The sequence below is a fragment of the Sturnira hondurensis genome, unplaced genomic scaffold (assembly GCF_014824575.4).
Source record: "Sturnira hondurensis isolate 20B ecotype Veracruz unplaced genomic scaffold, ASM1482457v3 Scaffold0013063, whole genome shotgun sequence".
In the NCBI taxonomy this organism is placed as follows: domain Eukaryota; kingdom Metazoa; phylum Chordata; class Mammalia; order Chiroptera; family Phyllostomidae; genus Sturnira; species Sturnira hondurensis.
The window spans coordinates 4,117,365-4,141,139 of NW_028085694.1; the positions used below are offsets into that span (position 1 = coordinate 4,117,365).

General features: G+C 40.4%; 1 protein-coding gene across 3 annotated transcripts; it reads right to left on the minus strand.

Annotated features, from left to right (window-relative positions):
- Positions 1 to 11,858: 11,858 nt before the first annotated feature.
- On the minus strand, positions 11,859 to 23,476 carry DNASE2B (deoxyribonuclease 2 beta). Of its 3 annotated transcripts, none has more exons than XM_037060969.1 (6): positions 23,173 to 23,474; positions 20,114 to 20,291; positions 16,686 to 16,767; positions 14,368 to 14,529; positions 12,696 to 12,893; positions 11,859 to 12,350 (listed from the first exon to the last, which is right to left on the minus strand). In XM_037060969.1, exons 1-6 carry the CDS (start codon positions 23,280 to 23,282, stop codon positions 12,010 to 12,012), a joined length of 1,071 nt encoding a protein of 356 aa, XP_036916864.1. In that variant the 5' UTR covers positions 23,283 to 23,474; the 3' UTR covers positions 11,859 to 12,009. The 3 variants fall into 3 exon arrangements, with proteins under 3 accessions (XP_036916864.1, XP_036916866.1, XP_036916865.1); XM_037060971.1 differs by lacking the exon at positions 23,173 to 23,474 and adding an exon at positions 23,003 to 23,165; XM_037060970.1 differs by lacking the exon at positions 14,368 to 14,529 and having other exon boundaries at positions 23,173 to 23,476.
- Between the last annotated feature and the right edge of the window lie 299 nt (positions 23,477 to 23,775).

Consider the following 23,775-nt stretch of genomic DNA (forward strand, 5'->3'; position numbering starts at 1 on the left):
AACCCAGGCATGTGCCCCGACTGGGAATTGAACCAGTGATCCCTTGGTTTGCAAGTCAGCCCTCAATCCACTGAGCCACACCAGCCAGGGCTACATTAAAAATTTTTAAAAACATAACTCTTTTCTTCATTTAGCCTCCCCACTTATTTTAGTTAGTTTTTCACAATTGCCTTTTTTTGTTCAATTTAGTATAAAAGCATTTCGTTTTTTCCACTTCTTTGGGTCTTCATTTCTTTATCAAGTTTGCATGTCACATAACCCTATATTAAAGCTTGTATGAGTTTATTCTGTTACTCTGTAATTGTATCAGTTTAATTCTTAGACCCAGCTGGAGACTCAAAGAGGGCAGCGGTAAAGTTTTGCTTCCTCTAAAATGACTTCTGGAAAATGACAGGTTTGTCTGTGAAAGAAAGGGCCAGCATTTTTTTTTTTTTCGCTGCCTTCCTCTTTAAGATGTCTGGTAAAACTCTCAGTGGAGGAGTCCTGCAGTTGTGTATCAGGCACACACACACAGGTAGAATCACATTTGCGAAGGCAGATGTGATGTAATCCAGGGTGCTGGCAGCCACTGCCAGTCTCTCAGCAGTCAGTTGCCATTAAATTTTGATGGCAAATGTTGCTCCAACATTTATATAGCAAGACTGTCTAGTAAGTGTGCAATGATTGTTAAATCATCAACAACGAGACCATGGAGACCGTAAAAGTCAAAATAGCTTTGTGTTTCTCTCTCCTCAAAGCGATTTTTCCCCTTTGGGTGTTACATGGTAAGCTTTGTGGGAGCCATTGGTTACAGTAGTAAAACCTACTTCTAGGTAAGAGAGTAAAAAATAGGAATTGATAAAAACCAGTTACACTTGATCAAAATGATACCATTTTTGCATAAACAAATATAAACCCATAGAAAATCATTTGAAAAAAAATGCATATAAGGGTATTAACAGTAATTTCATGTGGGTGATGACAGAAGTACTTTGAAAAGTTATCCATCGGCTTTATAGTGGCATTATTTACATACAACGAAATACTGTACCCCATGTAAGCATACAGTTCTATGCATTTTTAATGTTTTTTTTAAGTTGATTGTAGAAAAAGAGGAGAGAAGAGAGGAACATTGAGGCAAGAAAGAAACATTAATCGCTTGCCTCTCATACACATGCCCTGACCAGGGATCGATGTGCCGGACAATGCTCCAGCCAACTGAGCCACCCTCCCAGGGCCAGTTCTATGAATTCTGACCATGTAGACACATTTTTAAGCATCACCACAATCAAGGCAGAACATTTGCTTCTCCCTCTGAAGGTTCCTTCATACCCCTTTTAATCGATTTCACCCCACCGCAGCCTCCAGTTCCTGTCTGCCACTGATCTGCCTTTTTGTGAAGTACTTTGAATTTTCTTTCTTTTGCTTATTTGTATACTGTAATATTCTCCAGTTAACAGGTAATTCTTTTTTTAATTAAAAATCAATTTTAAGAACCTAAAAATAATTTTGAAACTAGGTTAAAAATAGGAAAGAAATGCAAAACATTAATCTGTGAGATAAAGTTATTCCAAAATTGATTTATATATTTCTTCTCCATAACATGTGCACCAAAGGGCGGAATTTCTATTTTCTTACTTTGCCCCCTTACCCTAAAGGACCTCTGCAAACTGCCTACCAACACTCCAGTCATTTGGCTGACTCAAAGTCGCTCAGGCCCGCCCTGCCCCCAAAGCCCACAGTCCCCCGCCCCCTCACGAATGAGTGGCCTCTAGGGGTTATAACAATCTTCTCACATGAAATGGAAAAATGGGAGACAGCTCCCTTTTCAGAAAGTTATAGATATGTGACATTGATACCAATTTATTGCCTAGGACAATCACTTAAATTATTCTTCTTCCTTCAGTTCTGTTTGAAATACCTCCCCACCACTGAGTGATAGTTAAACATAGTGGAAGCTTAACACTGTCCAAATATATCAACAAGATCGCCTTCCATGGATAGCTTTCCTGGAAAACTATCAGAAAATTTTGAGACTATAAAAAATGAAGGAAAAACAATGGGGAATAAAATAGACCAGATCTTGTGATTAGGTTAGGATGTTGCAAACCTAAGAAGCTGATAGCTTCCTTACACACAAAGATTATGGAGGAGATCCTAGCCTATGTATTGGGTACACAAGGTACTTCCATGAAAGCCAAAGAAAATGATCAAATATTTATTGAACACCTGCCTGCCTCCTATTCAGATACAAAGTCCTCCTTTGTACCAAAGCACCATGTACACTTTAGATGGTGCAGCCTAGAAACCCCAATCAGAACATACAATTTTATTTGTTTAACGTTACCCTAAGGGAGAAGTGATACAGTACACATGTCCTGCTTACTGTGTAAAAACTTTACATACATTTTTCTTAATTTCTCCGTTTTACACATGAGGAAATCAAAGCTTTGAGACTTGGGTAGGTTGCCAGACACCTCATGGAAAGTAGCAGAACTGGAATTTAAACTTCCAAAGCCCTGCGCTCCTGAATGGCCTCACGCCTGTTTGCTCTGCAAACAAAGGCGGCAGCGCCCTTCAGTCGGCTTGTCAACGTTGTACTGAAAGCATTTGCAAAAAACTCTCATCCATATTTGTAAGGCTTATGCCTGTACCTTCCTCTTCTCTTGAGATTATTTCTTTCATTCATTTCCTCTTGATTCCTCAAGTAGGAGATAAAGTGAAAAAATGACTGGCTTTTATGTGTTTGCCTGTTTGTTACTGAGGAAGCACTATCACCATGGAGAAAGGAAACAGTGCAAACAGCATTCTCGGTTCCTTTGCTTTATCTGCACCAATCCGTTAGACTGATTTATTCACAGAATTAGTAGTTGCTAGAATGTGATGCAGGCAGAGCATTTACTTTCCCCTCAACCTCTGAATGAGTAAGATTAATATAGGCAATATTTATTATTTTTCTGATAGTTTAAAATAAAAGATAAGGGGACATTTTTGTGTGCTAGGCACTAAATGTTTTACGTAGATTATCTTATGCCTATTATTATCATTCTTGTTTTCCAGTTTAGAAAATTATTTGGAGAGGTTAAATAATTTGTTCAAGGTCACACAGTGTGTAATTGCTCAAGGTCGGCAGGGCCAGGGCTGTGTGATTACAGAGCTGTTACATTGTACTCTGCTCCCTCCCAAATCCAGCGAGGCTCTCATGGGGTGGCACACTGAATCCAATCAAATAACCCCATGTAGTAAACATTTCCTTTAAAGTACCTTATTAAAAAACTGAGAAAAAAAACAACAAAAATCAAGAAACATTGGAAATAAATAAGTCAAGTGGAAAAAGAAGAAATGAGAGGCCAGTAAATAAGGAAGAGGGGGAGAAATGGGGTTAGGGAGAGCTGGTCCAGATCTCTAACCATCCAGGCCTAATGCAGGGAGTTGGGCTGATACGTAAAAGGAGATTTGGTAGTTACACAGCACAGGCTACTGCCTACAGTGATGAGACATTGTTATTGTTTGGCTGGTGTTCAGCTTCTGGTGTGTTATGTTAGAAGTGTCAGGGTGGAAAGAATAAGACTAAAGGATGGGCTTTTAAAGTAATTAATTGAAAAGGACTACATTCATTCAACATATGAGGGCTGGAAAGATGGATAAGATATAATTTTAATCCCTTTATGGTGCCACCTCCTAAAGGTCCGGTCTGGTCATGCAAGGTTGTAGCAGCTGTTCTGGGGGGAACATAAAGGTCACAGAGGCCATCTGTTTACAATAGAGGACATCATTTCCATGTAGCCATAATCAGCCAGCCACCTGCAGGACACTGGTGATAAAGGAATCTGAGTGACAGAGTATGTGTAAATTCATTGTCATTCTTACACAAAGGCTTGTAGGTATCTTGCTAGAGTTCAGTAATAGGATCTTTTTACAGCAACAAGCAAATATTTATTCAGCATTTACTGTATGTCACATTCCCATTATGGAAATAACTATAATTATTATGAATTTAGGCATGAATTCTTCGCAGCTTTTAAAAAATATGTCTCACATTTACCTCTTCTCCTTTTACTTATTACAATCTTAGGCTAGAACACCATATTGCATATCAGGATTATTGTCAGAGCCTCCTAAACTGGAATAGAATAGGAAAGAATACATCATTTCAGAGTTGAAAGGATATCATTTAGTCTGAATTGATTATAAGGCTAAGACACTACCATAGTCTAACTTCCCTTAAATCATTGCCTCTATCCTGGTGTTCATCTATATCCTCAAGAATACTCAGGGATGCTCTGGCTGGTATGGTGCAGTTGGTTGGAGCATCATTCTGTAACCAAGGGGTTGTAGGTTCGATTCCTGGTCAGGGTACATGCCTAGGTTGTGGGTTCAGTCCCAGTCCAGTTGTGTACAGGAAGCAACCACTCGATACTTCTTTCTCACATCAGTGTTTCTCTCCCTCTCTTCCTTGCTCTCCAAAAGCACTAAAAAATATCTTCAGGTGAGGATAAAAAAGAAAACTTAGCATTTGTCCATTGAATTTAATTCATAGCTTGGCTTTAAGGTCCCACCTCACATTGTGGCCCTCTATTTTACCTGCCCAGTCTCATTATCTTCAGTTCCCAAAGCACATCCTCTCCTTCAGTTAAGCCTCATTCCTTCTGGTTGTCTCTTTCTCATGTGCTACCCAAGTCTACCTCCAAGACTTTGCTCATAGTATTGCTTTCTCCTAGAATACCTTTCCTCCCATCCCAACTCCACCCACCCTTGAAGAGCCCTTGATTTTCCACTTCTTCAATGAAGACTTCTTGACTATTCTTCATTAGCCACGCCTCTCTTTGAGCCAATAGTGTAATTATTATACATCCCACAATTTAGTGCTTATTGTAATCATTTCAGTGTTGAAGAGCAGTTTAAGATCATCCACCCAGTTCTGCCTTTCAAGTTATGTGTGGATCTTCTCTACCACAGACCCTCAATGCCATTTTGCTCTTCACTCAAACACGTGTGTAGGCAGACCTTACCCTCTTTTATGTTCACTCACTCGTTCATCCAGCTGCTATTTACTGAGTACCCAAGGTTCCAGGTGTTCCACTAGGGCCTGGGCATTCGACAGTGAATAGAACATAAAGACCCATGTTCCATCACAAAGAAAATGTCATGTAGTGAGTGGTAAATGCTAAAATAGAATAAAAATAACAAAAGGGTGTTGTGTTAGAAAGTGACTGCTGATGCTAATTTAAGTAGTGACCAGGAAAGGCCTCTAGAAAGAAATTACTTAATTGCTGAGAGACTTCATGGAGAGAAAAGGCCAGTTGTGTACACATCTGGGAGAAAAGTTTTCAGGCAGCAAAACAGCAAGTGAATGACTTTAGGTGGGGCTGGGTTGGGTGAGTTTGAGGATCGGGAAGAAAGGAGGGGGTGAAGTGTGACAAGTATGCGGGAGAAGCTGGGAGAACAGCTGGGGAGGAGCCCAGGGCACATCATAGGCTGGAGCAAGAGGTCTGGACCACACTGTCTGTAGTTAGTTTGAACTAAATATAGATCATTTTATTTTCATTTTTAAAATGCCTCTGCCTCTAAATGTACAGAACAAGTGTAGATGCTCCTCCTCCAAATGGTCTCTCACATATTTGAAGATAACTATCCTGTCCCCAGGGAGGCCTTTTAGAAACAGACATTTTCATTTCTTTCTACTGTTCCTTCTACTGTCTTAGGAGCCATCAGTATTCTGGCCAGTATCTTCCATACGTCCTCCACTCTTCCTACATTCCTCATAAAGGCAGTACCTAGGTCATTATCATTATCATAAGATAGAATATGTCTGTTTCCTTACTTTCTAATATGTGTCTATTCATATATCTCAATATTGTATTATTCCTTTTTTCTTTTTTCAGCAAATCACACTATTTAGTCATATTGAGTTTTCTGCCAAAACTTCTGGATAATTTTCTACATTATCTGCTGCTAAACTGTATTTTCTCTCAACCTATACTTCTGTGATGGCCACTGTGTGTAGTAGTTGTTTTGGATTTAAGGGCAGTCTTACACTTATTCTTATTATATTTACTATTATTTGGTTTAACCCATGACGCTAGCCCTTGAAATTTCATTAGAATGCAATTTCATCATCAGTTGAATCTGCTGTTCCTTTTATCTGCTTGTCAAATAAAAATTTAATAAATATGTCTTCTGAATACTGACCAAAGTTGTCTAAAAATGTTCATGGAGCGAAGCTAAGGACAGACTCAAATATATGATCTACAAGAGCAGAGACTGTCTGTCTGGTACAGTATTGTATTTTTTTACTCACCACAGTGTCTAGTCTAGAGTATGTTTCATAGATTAAATCAGAAAAAAATGCTTTGATATGACACTAAGACCCTCCTTTCAAACTGACACAGATTCACTATCATTACCCTTTGAATAATGCCTAAATTCATTGGACTGTACTCAAATTCACCCCAAGGTATCATCTTGACCATAAGGATGTCAAGACAGACCTTTGTTTTGTTGCAGCCCAAGGATACTATACCTACTACGTTTTCATGTTCTGCCAGTCTTGTAACTCTTGTCAGAAAGGAAATGAGGTAGTTAGAGATGCCTGACTCTTTGAGAACTCCGCTCATGCAGACACCTGCAGATTGTCGAGTTGATCATTTTCTTTTTTAAATAAATTATTTATTTATTTATCTTTAGAGGGGAAGGGAAGTTGAGAAGGAGAGAAATATCAATGTATGGTTGCCTCTCATGCGTCCCCTGCTGGGAACTGGCCTGCAACCCAGGCATGTGCCCTGACTGGGAATCAAACCGAGATCGTGTGGTTCGCAGGTCCATGCTCAATCCACTGAGCTACACCAGGCAGGCACATTTTCTGGAGGTTTACAATCTGGCCCTGTAGAGATCCACTGAAGTTTCATGCTGAGGATTACAACCGAGACCGCACCTTCCATCCAGTTTTGAAAATTAAAATTATATTTATCTGTCTTCCATGTTTTCTCAAAGATTTCTGGCCTTTCAGTAGTTTTCACTACTGAATCAATTGATTGGGCCTGGAAACATAAACTCATGGCATTAAAGGAGTGTAATGCATTGTTGAAAATGGCATTACAGTGGTCTTAATTTCCTTGTCTCCGACCATTTTTTCTGCCTTCTTGATCTGAATACCATTCATCTTTACTGAAAGTACAAAGATAAAAGAGGGCTTTTTTTTGTCATTCACAAACTACTATTAATTCTAATGTAATTCTGATCCAAAAATAAGTATAAAACATTTTTTTTGTTAACTTTCATATTTTTTGTAACAAGTAACCATTGTGGTTTCATATAATTCTGTGTATGGATTGGTGCTATTCTTTTATTCTTCTCTGTTCATTGGCTTTTTCCTCCCATGCTATGTATGCACCTAAATGAACTTGTGAGAAAGCATTACTTTCTGTGCCCGCGTCCTCCTTTCCTTCCTTCCTGATTTGTCCTCACGGACAAATCTCACAGTCAGAATTTCATCCTTGATACCTTCTCAGTCCCTTGAACTTCATTCCCTTTAAGAGTCTTCTGCCATGGTACCATTTTTTCCCCTGTATCTCAATCTCAGACTTTCTAAACTCGGGCTATATTCAACTTTTCTTTCCCTAAAACTCATCTGGGGATATTTTTCTTCTGGGAAACCATCACTGTAATTTCACCAACACACTATTTCTATTTTTCAAATCTTAGATTCTGATCACTCCATCTATTCTTTGGGGGATGAAATTGTCAGTGTGTCAAGTCAAAAGTTAATTAAGAATTATTTTAGTTGCGTAAAACCCTTAGTAAATATCTGAATATTTGAATCTCATTACTTTGTCTTATTCTATCCCACCAGATTATTTCTATTGCTTCCTATGACGCACATTTATTATTCTATTCTATAATTTCAAGTTTATTTCCTTTATAACCCATGTACTGTGTTGATATGTAAAACACCCAAGCTTGTGAAACTGTGAGAGTTATTTATGACCCATTTTTCAATTATTATTCCAATTGAGGTGATTTGGCATTACAGTCACAATATCACTCCTTTGTTTGTGTGATTTAGACAAGAGTTTCTTGCTTGCAAGAAACAGGAACCTACTCAAGCCTACTTAAGATAAAAATGGGGCACTTAATAAAAGAATATAGGGGTATGTCATACTCATAGAATATGTGACTGAGAGGAATTTCTGGGTGCTGCAAGGAACTCAGCTGACTTCTAGACTGTTGGCAATTGCTATCACTTTCTCTTTGCTCCTTCAATCCTGTGGTACGTTTATGCCATTCTCCAGCTTCTGCAGCCCTGCATTCTCTGCTTCACACACAAGATAGAAAACGGTGATGTTATCTTTAGTGGATACGACACTCCAGATCAATTGCCCTAGACCCCAAATTCAGTCTTGGTACCCCTGCTATAAGCTTTCTTTCAAATCTGATGCCTTGGCATAGGCTATGGCTTAGCCTATGACTTATTTTCTTTGGTGTCATATGTTCACTATTGGCCTACTTATTTGGAACCAAAGAGGAAAGCATCGCTTGATACCAACAGATTGTGGAAAATAACTTTTCTAAGAAGGGTATGAGGGCATAGCAGAAATGACTTGGAATTTTCACGTCAGAACTGCTATCCTCCACTCTAATCAGTGCCATAGGTTTATTTTTGTTTTTAATTTTTTTCTCCACTATCACATTAAGTAATGTCCAGCCAAACACACTTACCCTTTTTTTGCAAGATAAACCCACATTTAAATATGAGCCTTTCATTCCAAGACTTACTTTAAGCCATAGTTTAGAATTTAAATTTTATTCAAAGATCTTTCCCATATCCTCTCATTTCACCCAAAGATAATCAATGAAAACATCCCCTATATTCTCAAATGTTTCAGTTTTTGTCCAATAATGTCCTTTTCCTAAAGATGCATCCCAAACTGGAATGCAAATAATGTGCATTCCAGTTTGATGCAGTGTCATTTGTTTATTTTTTCTTTTCCTTCCCTTGCCCAAGGAGTTATAACAGAAAAAATATTGCTAAGAGAAATGTCAGAGATTTTACTGCCTATGGTTCCTTCTAGGAGTTTTATGGTTTTACATATTACATTTAAGTCTTTACTCCATTTTAAATTTATTCCTGTGTATGGTGTAAGAAACTGGTCCAGTTGCATTTTTATTACATGTAGCTATTCAATTTTCCCAACACTATTTATTGACAGGATGGTCTTTACCCCATTGTATATGCTTGCCTCCTTTGTCGTTTATTAATTGACTATATGGGCATGGCCATAAAAAAGAAAAAAATCTCACCATTTGTGTCAAATAGATGGACCTAGAAGGTGTTATGATAAGTATAATAAGTCAGAGAAAGACAAATACCATGTGATTTCACTTATATGTGGAATCTAAAGAACAAAATACATGAACAAACAAAACAGAAACAGACCCATAGATACAGAGAACAGATGGTGGCTGCCAGATGGGAGGGGACCGGGGGGCTGGGTGAGAAAGGGGGCGGGATTAAGACATACAGATTGGCAGTTACAGAATAGTCACGAAGATGTAAAGTATGGCATAGAGAATGTAGTCAGTAATATTGTAATAACTATATATGGTGCCAGGTGGGTACCAGGATTTGGGGGGGATCCTTTGTAAATTATATGTGTCTAACCACTATGCCATACACCTGAAACAATACAAAATAATATTTATGTTTAGTATAATTGAAATATTTTTAGAGATTAAAATGTGGGTTGAATTTTACTATATAGTAAATATTTGGTAAGTACTAGTTCTAGTTATTGTTAGGATTAGTTTTTTTGCTTGTTTCTACATGTTCCTTTATTAACAAAGCAAAGTATAAAAGACCAAGGCTCCCAAAGGACCCATATGATTAAAAGTGCACATTTACTCAAACCTGAAATGGAAAACAAATGGCAGGCCTCGACTATTTGGGCTCTGAAAAACTGGTGTGATTAAAATGGTTTTTAATCATGCAACTGTACCAGCTGAACCATATTTAATGAACTCTTTTGTCTCTGTTATTGGAGCAAAACATATGCTATGACTGTGGCTGGCATACTGCAACATAATGCACAGTTTAGGGTCAGAATACACATTAAAAATCACAATAAAATAAGAGAATGTGTTAAATTCCACCAACTAAATCAAGGCACTTAACAAAAAAAGGTGCTGAGCCATGGCTGGTGTGGTTCAGTGGACTGAGTGATGGCCTGCAAACCAGAGGGTCTCAGGCTCCATTCCCAGTCAGGGCAGATGCCTGGGTTGTAGGCCAGGTCGCCAGTGTCGGGCACAGGAGGAGGCAACCACATGTTGATGTTTCTCTCTCTCTCTTTCCCTTCCCCTCTCTCTAAAAATAAATAAGTAAAATCTTTTAAAAAATAAAGGTGTTAATAGTATTGCTGAATATCTGATTCTTCAAAAACCAGATTATATATAATTTAGCTGCAAGTTTTAGTCTATTCTCTCTGTATGGATGATTGCATCTATCTTTGCCCTCTTTCAGCGTATACTTGCTTTATTCCCATCAAATCATGTGTTATATTATCATTAAAAATTAGTAGTATCTTCATGGCAGATATGAAATTTTAGAAAAATTAATAAATGCCACATTATAACACTAAAACTCTGTACCTCTCAAGGGACACTGGAAATATTAATGAGGTTCATTTTTCCTACTACTGGGGAGGGAGGTAATAACCTTCCTCTTCTTGGGTGGGGATAAGTTAAGTCTTCAACATCAAGGTCAATAGCCACATGTTGCAGAAAAAGTGACTGATTCCATGCAGATGAAAGAGACACTTTGGAAGTTGTTAGGTCAATTCTTTCAGAATGCCAGGATGTCAATTGTGTTAGAAGCCACTAAATCAGACAGGGATGGGACCGACACATCTGATCAGAACAGTGTTCTTGGCAATGGGAATGGTAACAAGCCTAAGAAGCTTGGCCCGAAGGCCCAGCACTGTTTTTCTGGTGTTCAAGGCCACCAGCTATCATTGCTAAGGCACAGGCAAGGACACTACTATAAATAAATAAATAAATAAATAATCTGAAAATAAAAATGAAATGCAAATAAAAAGAAACATGTTATTCTGCAGTCCTCCCTGATGTTGTGATTACTTTTGCTAGATCGTCAGCTGCTTGAAATTGGAACGATATCTCAAACTTTATTAAGCAACTGGTAGTTTATACAAATTTATTATTATTAATTTATATAATAGTTATGTTTATGGATAAGAATTACAGAAAATGAAACATCCTGGAATTAAAATGATTAAATTTGGTCGATTACACTTTTTTATTTCCCCAACTTGATGGGCTGGATTTAGATACTGTTTTTTTTTCTTTCTCTTAATCTGATCTGGAATTTTTTGGAAGCATATTACTCATTTCTAAACTTTTGTCTTTTCTAGGTGGGTGTGGGACTTCAGATTAAAATTCCACTAGCATTTCCTACTTGGCACCAGGCTTATTTCCTCCATTTCATAGGTAAGAAAACCAAGGCTCAGAGAGTTCAAGTGAATGATCCGAGATCATGCAACTAGGAAGTAGCAGCTGCAAGAATGACATGGCTTAACCATAAAATAATGAGAAAGAAATTTAAAAGGAATAAGGGTAAACAGCATGGAGTACACAGAGAAAGAGATGTTTTTTTCCTTTAAAAAAAAATAAGATGGGTAGGAGAGTCAGGGATGTCTTTGTGATGGAAATGAAATTTAATACACAAGATTGCCAGTCTGTCTGTGAACAATTGAGAGTGGGCTAATCTGGAGCAAATATCTTTTCTTTCATTCTTATTTTAGTTATATATGGTAGCTTATGCTTAGGGAATAAATGCAAAGTAGATAAAATAGCCACTAATTGGAAGATAAATGGTAAACAGGGAAGAAAAGTGTTTTACTTGATAATCTTTGGATTATACATACATTCATAGGCTTTTAAGATATAAAGGATGAATCTAATGGAAGAAGATGCATTTTCAATATTGAAAATGATAGTATATATGTCCATTCACCAGGTTTAGTTACAGTTCTCATAATACAAAACTAATCCTTGAAATGCTTGGTAAATATGCTGATTCTGGGTACAGATGAATCCCCCACTTCTGAAGGCTTGATGTGGGCTCCGATTTAGGTCTCCAATACATGTCCAACGATTTTTGGACCTTTTTTGGGAAACACACCATTTGGCGTGATCCTGATGAGAACTGAAATAAGATTGTCCAGATATCTTAATTGCTTTGACATTGTAGACGTGGTAAGGCAGGGAGCAGTTTGAAGGAAGCTGTTGTCTCTTTCGCTGCCAGGTTTCAGTTAGCAAATGTGTCTTCAAATGTTGAGCCATCCAGGCCACAAAGATGTCTAGAGTTTATAAAGAGATAGTGAGATTAGTATTTATATTTAGATAAGCCTCTAAAATGTCTTCAGGAATGAAAATGATCATTCATACTTGATAGGTGAATGTCACAAATACACTAATAACAACAAAGTAAGATAGTGTATGGGAGAACATTTTGTAAATGCTAAAGTAATATGCAAATAAAAATCATTACTATTATTACGAAGATGATATTGGTGTCTAAAAATGTTCTTCCCCCCATTTTCTACTTCTTTTCTCTCGAATAATCCGAATATTTCTTATACACAATCCAAAATGAGTTCAACAGCAGAGTTTATAGTGTATTGTTAAATGACGGCCTTTCATACCATCTAGAAAAGAATCAGACTTTGCAAAATGGAGGAAGTTTTGTCCCTGGGCTGACTGAAGTGAGGCGAGGTGCTGGCCAGGGGTCTCCGAGGTGCTGGACCCGGCACACAGCCGGGGCATGTGAGTGAGCTCTTGGTGAAAGGTAGTAGGGATGGAACAGCTATAAATGTTTGGGTTGCAGACCAAAAGCTGAGAATCTGAAAAAAAAACACGATAAAGAAAAATTGAGAATTAAGATACAGATGGAAATCTTATTGATATTACAGCTTTTTTGGTGAGTTAAAAAGCAGAACAAAAGTGTTCCTTTCTTTAAGCCAATTGCTTTCAAATGACTTTTGGGATGAAATAGTTGACCCCTATTGAGCACTTCCTACGTTGCAGGCATTGTTCTGTGAGTTTTACACGGATTTACTCATTAACCCTAACAGCGTTCTTATGACTGAGTTTATCATTGTCCTCCTTTTATAGGAGGATTCGTGGAGAAGTCATGTCACCTGCTCATGCTTATAAAGCTTGTAACCGAAGGAGTTGATATGCAAAGCCAGGCATATGTTTTTCCTCTATATGTACATACACAAAAGTAAGAGAGCTCCCATGTACCAGTCATCCAGCTTCGGGAATGAGCAGTCCGTGAGGCGCACACCTGAGCTCCATGCAACCCGGCTGTCTAATCATTACATGAACTCCACTACTTAGACTGGGGTTTGATTAGGCTCAGAAATCCTTGTTACCTGATGAAAATTGGATGAAAAACATTTCTAAACCTCTTTTATCTAAAGGCAAGTCACTCTTTAACTATTTCCCTCCCCTATCATAGTTTCCCGAACCCAAGTAATTGAGCTATTTGGGTTTGAGACCCTGGCAGCCTACAGGCAAAATGAGATCTGTACAATTAAGAAATATATACACAAGACTGAGGCTATATTTATTTATTTATTAAAAGTTTTTATTTATTTTTAGAGAGAGAGGAAGGGAGGGAGAGAAATATCAACATGTGGTTGCCTCTCATGTTCCCCCAACTGGGGACCTGGCCCACAACCCAGGCATATGACCTCACTGGGATTCAAACTGGTGACCCTTTGGTTTGCGAGCTGGCACTCAATTCACTGAGACACACCGTCCAGGGCTGAGACTGTATTTAAAAGGCAGGATCTCTTTCCTTCTCTCTCTCTCTCTCACTCTCTGTCTCTCTCTCTCTCTCACACACACACACATAAACACACAAACACACCCCTTGATTTTGTTTACTCCTATAAAATATGGACATCTGCAGCCATTAGTTCTGCATTCCTGCAGAGCTACAATACAATGGAGCTGAAGCTTTTGAGGGAAGCTGTGGAGAGTGAACACCTCAATTTGTTACTATGGACACTGCCCATGCAACACTCACCTGTTTCCCTCATTTCTGTTACCTGCCTGGCCCCTGTAGATACTTGAGACTACTACCCCTGAATAAATTCATAGAATTCACTGAAGGACCAGGAAATCAAGGTCCAGTAAATGAGTCTGCCCCAGGCCTCAGCGTGGCAAAGCCAACACGAGAATGTAGGGATCAGAATGTCTGTGAATGGAGAAACTCACATAGTGACAAATGTATTACCATAGCCCCAGTATGTTAGTATAGCCCTTCTCCAACATTATTATCTCTTTTTGTACACACTCTAATGTTACCTATTGCTTCATACTGGTTGTACTTGAAAGTCACGCAGATGCCAGTTTGTCCATTGCGTCTCCCTGTAGGTGGATAACCATAGCCTTCTTCAGGAACTGGAGGAAACTGGGGGATGGAATGAATCAGCCAGAACCCCTGGACTTTGTTCCACAGCAATAAACCTACCAAAGATGCAGTTAATACAGATAAATTAGAAAAACAAAGCTCCTTTTAAAAAGAGTTCAGAGTTGTAAAGTTTAAGCCCATTTATACTTCACGCTAATATATATATATTATTATATATTATTATATATTTCTATTGTTCTGTAACAGTTGTCCCAATTTTCCCTCATTGCTCTCCCTTGCCCTGCCTTCGAGGCTAATGTTTTATCAGGCTGATAATCACAAGGATTGTACCAATTTTTTCCAAGATTTCTAAACCAGTTCAGGCACATATTACATCACCCCATTCCTGATAATAAGCTACCAGAAAATGGGATCGAGGGCAACCATCCTGTTAGGAATCTAGAGGAATTTCATGTTGAAACCACAAAGAAAATTTGTTCTGATAGAATGCAAATTTGCTAAATTTGAATTTGACCTTGTTAAAACTATACAGTCACCTGGCAAGCTTTAGCTAGGTCTTTACTGCTAAGCAGCTAAGTTATTTTCAAAAACTGGCTAAAAAGCAGAGTTGAAAGAGAAAATATCAAATGAAGAAATGTACTTGCAGTTATTTGGTGTAAGGAATGGATGCTCATTTATTTGCAGAAGACTTACCCAGTTCCGAAAGCACCCGCTGACACACACACAAAGAAAAGCAAAGGGAAAAAAAGGAAGCCATGCTAGAGCATGCCAGTTAATTGTGTTTTAGCAAAAATCTCTAGAGAAAAATAACATGGGAGTCAGAAAGGAAGAAAACAAAGATTTCCATCATCTTGTGACACATGACAAAAACGACCCTGTCCAACGAGCATCTATGACTATTTTGTGTTTATAAATAAATCAGGGTGGTTTTGATATGCTAACAAGACTTTCTAGTTTTCATACGACCATGCAAACATAAAGCTTATTCATGTTTGCCTTATTGTTCCGTGGAAACCAAATGCCTGCCAGTTATTTCTCTTTCAAAAAGTCCCTTGAAGAAAGTACACTATTGCTCTCTCAGTGCATATAGAGTCAATACCTGCAGTAGAGGAATTAAGTAGGTGGAAGAAACTTCTGGAGACCCAAGCAGTTCCCCTTAAGGAACCCACACTGGGACTTACTCAGACTCACTCCCTCTGAGCTCCAGCACTGGGGGAGCAGCTTTAGAGGCACCAGTGGCATTAGGGAGGAACTGAAGTGTTTGGCATCAAGGCAGGAGCTGGGGGGCAGCTTTTTCTCAGACGGAAAGGCGGGCAGAGGCCATCGTCCCTTTTCTAAGCCCTCCCCCGACGGAGCCACAGAGCCAGCAGTCAGGTGCCATATCGAGACTCTATCAGCATGGCTAACACTGTTTGCCCTGCTCTGGAGATCCCCTGAGACTCCTTCCCACCCAATTTATAGGCCCACCTAAGCTGTTAACTGACTTTTCCGTATGAATGGCTGGTCTTGGCTGATTTCACAACTTCCTAAATCCTATCAAACAAACAACAGCCAGCCTCAGTGAGCCCCAGTCCTTGTACCCCTTGCTAAGGGACCCCAGGCCCAGCACTAGCAGCAGCCAGCCTAGATCCACAGCTTGCATTTCCCTGGGAGTCTCTAAGCCCAGCCACAAGTAGCAGCCATCTCAGATTGCTTTGTAGCTCAGGCAGGGTGGCCCTGGGCAGAACACAGGTCGGGGTTGACTCTGACCTCCAGCACCTGGAAAACCCCAGAGCACACCCTCACAGTGGAAGCTACAGTCCAGGTCAGAGCACCACTGCCCTGCCCTTGCACCGCTGATCTTCCGAATAGGGCAGAGGGTGGTGGTCAGTGGTCACAGCCAGTCCTTGCAGCTGACCGTCTGGCTAAATCCCTTCCATTCACCTGACAATGAAGGCTCACTCCCAGGGCCTTTGTGAAGAGGAAATTGCCCAGTCAAATTGTGTAATTATAACTTGTCATATAGAAATTACACATTTTTGATAACTCAAAATAAAGCATTAAAAACAAAAGCTATCTTTTTAATGTGGAATATAAGACTATTATATTCTTATATAATACTTATATAATACTTATATAAGTATTATATAAGAATATATTATTATTATATATTATTATAAGAATATATTGTATTCTTATATAATACTCAAGATGGAATGTTTAAGAAAATGCTGATTTCCAGTAGGAAAGAGTAACTGAGTCCTTGTCATACCTTTGGTGTGGCCGTACTTTCTGCTGTAATTCCCAGCTTTAGGGACTCCATCGTTGTACATTAGATAGGCCGTGTTGCTGTTCTGCAGGAACATATTAGGGTTATAATGGTGTAAATCTTCCACTTACAAATGTCCATAAGATTTCTACCAGCTGCCTAGCCTGCAATACAGAGCTTTCATTAATACACATGAGGAGCAATCCATTGCCCTAGTAGGCGGCTTCCCCAACAATAAAAATTCTGAGACCTACAAGACAAGTGACAGGAAGTCCATTCTGAGCCTGAATGGCTTTGTCTTGTGAGACGGGAGCCCTATGCATTGTGTTATGTGTGTGAGGGTGATATTCCTCTTATTCGTGGTTGTTTTGGATCCATGTTTCTGATTTGGCAACCAGTGTATAATTTTTTTTAAAAGTACTTCAATGTTTGTTCAGGAAATGAAGTAGGAACAACCAGCCAAGGATCATACCTGTTTACCCCCCTCCCCCCATTGTTGTTATTGGTACAACACGGAACTGGTTGTCAGGCTCTGGCTCTCCCTGCCTACTCTGTGCCTTGCTGCTTGGTTGCAGCTCTGTGTTAAATCGGGATTTCTCATTCTCTGCTCCCTCTACCTCACCGACAAGGGAAGATTTTTCTCCAGTCCCTTTCTGTATTACTTCACCTTTCTAACCTGATATCCCCTGATTAGAAAAAGTGGTGAAACTGCATGTGTGATATTGGTTTCCTCTGGGAAGGGAAAATATTAATAAATTCTCCAAACATTTGGCCAAATCTCTGAGTCAAAGTGAAGCCATTATTTTGAGAGTATCACAGTGTCATGTTTTAGAAGCTTGCTTATATTTGTTCTATGCAGTTTCATTTCATTTGGGTCATGAAGCAGTGACTTTTATTGAAGTCAATAATGTCAATTTTTAAAAAATAATCTCAGCAACATAATTAAAAGCAGGAAAGAACAACCCATTTCTTTTGAAAAGGTCCTTGCTTTTGTCTCAGAAAAATAGTCAATAACTGAATCTCTTATAGTTGCTTAATTATTTGATGAGGTCTAAACACATTTGTAAAAAAATGTGCCACATAATCTGCGTGTTGTAGCATTCTTGGCCACTGGGTTTAGGAATATCAGGAAAGTAAGCTGTTTTCCTGCTCTCACTTCCCGTCATTGACCACAGCTACTGTTGGCGTTTACATCTCCTCTGCGGTACCTGACCACTCAGTAAGCCTGCAGCGAAGTGGCGATGAGGCCATTGTGTGCCTTTGGGGTGCAATGTGGAGGGGCCCTGGGAGGATTCAGTGAGGGAATTTATTCTTATGGTAGATGACATGTATTATTCTAACCAGGTTTGAACAGCTAGCTAAGGTGTAGGGGTTGTAGCCCTAGTGGGGAGAGAGGCTTTCTGGTATGGGGGAGAGATCAGGGACTTCAGAACAGGCAGGTAGATGTAAGCATGTGCCTCTGGACAGCTCTATCCCTTTAACACAGTGGTGGGGAGTATTTTGATTGCTGGATGTTGAACAAGAGGGGTGTGGGCTCTGTTCCCAGCCTTACAAGGAACATAGAAAGGAAAGTACAGGCAACTGCCACATAATTGTTTAAGTATTATTATGAAGGTGTATGGAAGGTTCTTATCTACAAAGGCAAAAGAAGAGAAACAATTTTGAATGTAATCCAGATATTGGCCGAGGTCACCTTGACATTTGAGTTACAAAACTACTTGGTCTGATCTGGCATTCTACTCTCAGAAGTTCAATTCCAGGTCAGGAGGTGGAGAGTTAAGTTCTCAGAGTGACTATGGCCACTCTGACACATAGTTTCAGGGTCCCCAAAGCACCCAATCTCATGTGGATATCACCCACTCTTGTTCTTCTTTTCACTCTGTGCCAACCAGACATGGAAATCAACCTTTTACTGTCATTTTCCTCCCTTAGAATTCATCAGCGAGGGCATTGTGTATGAGCAGGTTTTACTGAAGGTATGAACATTGGATGATTGGACATTATCAAGCTGACCTGCCCCTAGTCTCCCTCCATGCTTCTTATACTTTTTAATTTCTAGCTCCCATCTACCCCTCATTTATATTGCAGTTAAGCTCTCTTGCCCTCCCGAGCCTCCAAAAATCATTATTATATTCTGCCAAACTAAGAACCATCTGCCCCAACTAAGGTAAATGACAGAGGCTTAACAATGTTGTTCCTCTCCGCCCACCCCTCCCCCCACCAACACACAGCCCTCAGTGTCTGAGATGTGGAGAAGGGAACATGTAAGTGTATTTTCTCACTGCTGAGTTGTGTTCCGGGTCCTCAGCCCCAACCTTGGAAAACACAAGCAGCCACAGGCAGTTTTGATTTCACACAATAATCTATTAATTCAAAGCAAAGCTGTTGCTGAGATGAAATATTTTTTTAAAGTGCCTGGAACAACAGTGCTTGGCACATCACAGGGACTCAACCAGCTGACAGGTAAGTTGACTTTGTAACTTGGGTCTGAAGGCTGGTTTTACTGGCAGGTGAAAAAGTGAGTATAAGTGTACGCTGTGACAGTTCTCTGCACCCTTTGAGCAAACACTTACACTCTGCAGTACTAGAGTCTAGCACAGCAGTGTTGTAGGAGACAAATGAGTTACTGTCAGTACAGGTTCACCACATTGTAAGTGCTGAGTGGTTTTACATATTTACTTCTCTGTAAGTCATTGGTTAGAAAATGCATAACCAGGTGTAACTGGACATTGATTACTGTTTGATTTTGCTTGTCACATCTGGTTGGAAAGCAGTGTCTTGTCGCTGAACAGCACGTGGAGCCTGGAACATCAGGAGACTGTCCACACCGGCCAGCGGGCCTCATTACCTATGTCTCTTTCACTGGTTATCTCATTGCCTGATGAGGTCCCGATAGCAGGTTTAATCTCCATTTAGGAGAGTTAGTTCTAGGGTCTTGAACTAGAGTCCCAGCCCTCAACCTACCATTTTGAAAAAGATTAATTAAGAGGAAGACTGAGCGACCCTCTGTGCAGGTAACTACCACTCGTCGCCGGCGTGGCATAAATGTCCCCGTAACTCGTGACAGATTCATCAAAGATCTACACTGCATGGTAACAGGAGAGGTTTCTGCTCCCCATTTCCATTAGAGGGATAAGATAGCAAACACTAAGAAAATCGGCATAATGTGGCAACCAGAAGACTTCACTGTGTAATTAGTTCACATCTTGCCCAGTGATACCATTGGACATGGTGCTGAACATACCGACAATCTGGCATTACTGTGGTGTCTGGTGACATATTCCCCACGGTATCGCTCAGAGTGATGCAGATTGTGAATCAAGTTGCTGAGACTGGGGGTTGGGTAAGGGAGCAGTTAAAATCTTTTGGGACCTTTGGGTTCTGCTTTATGCATTTGATATGATTCAAATTCATAACGAACTGTAACATACCTTGGAGGCGAATGCTTCGTACAGCTGTTCTAACGTTCTTCCCAGAGCACTCTCCGTGGTATTCATCAGCTGCTTACTCCTCTTCCAGCTTCTGGTTGTAGAGTCTAGGTATAGGTACTCCAACCCAGTCTTTCTACTTTCCTGGTCTTGCCTTTTAGGTAACTTGTAAAAGGTAAACCTAACAAAGGAAATAATTGGGAATCACTTTTATCGACTGCTTCCCTGGTGGCAGCCAGCGTGTTAAGCACTTAAATATATCGTTTCATTGACATTTCACAAAAGGCCTCTCAGTCTAAGGAAAGGGATGTGCTCAAACTCAGCCTTTTCCCCACCGTTATTCTTGCTCATTCCCAGGCGAGGAAACGAGAATCTCATTGGGCATATTCTAAGCCATATTCTGGGCCTCGTGGGTGGGATTCCTGTAGTAAAAAGTGTGTGTATATTGAGAGTGCCTCTGTCTGTTGTTTCTACAGTCAATACGGCTACCTACGAAGAGGAGACCAAGGCCCGGGCCTGGGCTGGAAGGTCTTTAATGTGATTTTCTCTTCTGTCCTAAGTTCTTGACATGTTCATCTTTGCAACTGGCTGGCTGGGTCTGAGATCTAGGCATGGGTTTCTGCGTAGGTGGAGCCTCTGGCTTAAACCACATTGTTCAACTCAGATTACCAGCATGCTCCACATTGAGAATTCAGGGCCAAGGCCAGTTAATTAAGTAAGTGCTTTGCTTTCCTTTACCACTGTCTCCTGTTCATACATGCCTCCTTTGGGGAGCAGAGGTGTTTGGGCCAACACGGCATTTGGGCTTGTTGGGATCACCTAGCTCAGGGTTTCTCAATACGCTCTATTCGCCTTCTGAGTCAGAACATTCTTTGTTGTGGGGGACTGTCCAGAGCGCTGTAGTCTCCACCTATCAGATGCCAGTATTACTCCCAGTTGTGCCGATCAAAACGTCTGCAGACGCTACAAGTCTCCTGAGGGCAGGATCACCCCAGTCTACCCAAATATTCCCTAATGGCACAAACCCCAACTTCATTCCTCAAACACTCTCAGTAGGAAAACATTGTAAAGAGTTCACTATTACAACACAGCAGTGTCTCAACTGCCCATAAAAGCTTCTCGGTGCTTATTCGGTTTTCTTCAGTCTTACTTGCATTTAAGTAAACTTTCTCCTGCCCTGACCATGCTTTCTTACCCTCAGGACAAGGTCCTCTCATGGGGCAGGAAGCAAGAAGTTATTCTTTGGTGCCGACCAAATATGACTCTGCCCTTTGGCTCTCTCAGTAAGTTGCAGCAGCTTCACAGTTTGCTCAGCTCAGCATTCCCCCTGGCCAGTATTGCTTAGCCACTATCCATTTAGTGATGGCAAGAATAAATTTTAAATATTGGTAATAATTTGGTGGCCCACCAGTGAAGGGTGTATAAGCCATCAGTGTGCCATGGCACAGCAGTTGGGAATCAGTGCTTTTCAGTATTTTTCCCAAGTGACTGTCTGTCTCCAATTATATGCTGAAGATTCCCAAGTCGGTTTTTAGCCCAGACCTCTGTGCTGAGATCAGATAAACCTAAGTGCCAGGATGTTCCAGAAAAGTTCCTCTTCCTATTTTGAAACCAAGTTTGTGATATTTTGCCCCAAATGTCCTCATCCCTTGCTGTTAGGGAATGCATCCATGCAGTCACAGAAGCCAGTAACCCGAAAGTCATTCTTTTCCCTGTCTCCTACAACCTCTGGCCAATTCATTACCCAGTCACCTCAGAGTGTTCCCTGCTCTCTTATTTCCACTACCCCTTCTTCTAAGTTGGGTCCACATCGCTTCTCACTTGTAATGCTGCAAAGGTCCTTAATGACTCTAGACTGGTCTCCAGCTGGCCAGCCTTCATAGTACTGCTGGTGGGCTTCCTGCAAAATGCAAATCTGCCCCCACACAGCCCTGCCTGAAGTCCTTCATTAGCTCCTTTTCAATGTCAAGTTCAGACTCTGGGGCTCAGCACATGAAGCCCTTCATTACCTGGCTTTTATCTATTTCCCTAAGCTCAGCTCCTACCATCTCCTCACCTTCTTCTGAAGTGCCAGCAGTACTGAACTTCTTCCAAACTCTCCTCCTTGTTTCTTGCCTCCCGACCTTGTCATTGCTCTTTCACTGGCCTGAGATGCCCTTGCATCTCCCTTGTTTTTCTAACTTACATTTGTTCTTAAAACTGACTTCAAAACTACTTCCTCAGAAAAGCCTCTTGGGCTCTATGCTCCCCAGGGCCCCATCTGTGCCCTTACCACGTAACTACGAGCAACTTGAGGGCAAGAACTATGTTTTGTCCATATTTATATTTTTAAAACTCAGCACAGAGCCTTGTGTGAGGTGAGCAACTGTTTGCTGAGAGACTGAGTTGAGCGTGCCTGTGTTTTCTAGCCTAGAGTTTATACAAAGCTTGATGCCAACTGTAATGGCACACTGAAATGCCCTAATTAAAGAGTGAAAAAATGATCAAAGCTTTAGGGGACCCATGACTATGATACAAAGCTGTTTAGTTACTTTGACACTGTTCAAGAGACCTCTGACCTGTTCCCCACTCCAATAGCTGCTTGTGCTGCCTAATAAAGATTAACCACACAGTACTATGTACGATCATGCCCTCTTATTGCCATAATGAGAAGCATAAGCTCCAGTGCAAAAAGAAAATAATCTGCCTTCTCTCCTTTGACAGTCTCCAAAAGGATGTTGGAAGGGTTCTGTTAGCAAAGCCACAATGCAATTAAAGGAAACTGCCAACTGAGAGAAGTTTCAGCTCCACCCAACATCTGTGGCCACCAGCCTTGCCCATGAAAGCAGTGGGGCAGGCCCACAGGGGCTGCTCAGCTTTCTCAGGAGGAAGCGCCCTCACTCAGAAGCCTACCTTTATCTGAATATTTGGCCCACTTAATTTCCTCTCTTCTTTAATTTGCTTTCTTCTTAAGTGGAGTCTTGGGGTAGAAGTCTCTTTTGGAACTTTACAGTGAACCAGTTTGCATCTGACACTCTGGCTTTCTATTTCCATGGACAAAACCATTCATTTCTTTTACCTACCAATCCACAGCATCCCCTTCTTCATTTCTGCATGATATTGTTGCCTCCAGGAACCCACCGAGGCCAAGCAAGAGCAAAGCAAGGGTTGTTCTTAGAAGACTTGCTGTCATTTTCTGCCTGTCGCCTCTACTCCATGCACAGCAGAAAACTCTCCCCACAGGCTGTGGAGTCTGAGTTGCAAGTCTCTCTCAGCCAGGGCTGGCTTTGACATTTGACTTCATTTGCCTCTGTGTTCACGGTTCGGGCATTTTCAGAACGGGACGAATCCCACGCAGCCTGATGATTCAGTCACAACATGCCAACGTGACTCTGGATGCCTTTGTGCTGAATTGTTGACTAGTTTGCAAAGTCATCTAAATTTCTGGAGAGAAAAAAGTGGTATATATTTAACCCTTTGGAGCGAATATTGTGTAAAATAAAATTCAGTAGACAGGGATTTTCCATGTTGGTAAGTAGATGTTGAATTAAATATATTTCATGTTTTGTTTTGTTTTTTCCCTCACAATTGTCTCTCTGTAAATGAGAGCAAATGCTTATGGTTCACACATTAAACAGAAATGACAAGCTGTTATGGCTTAGTTATAACTAGTATCTATTGTGTAT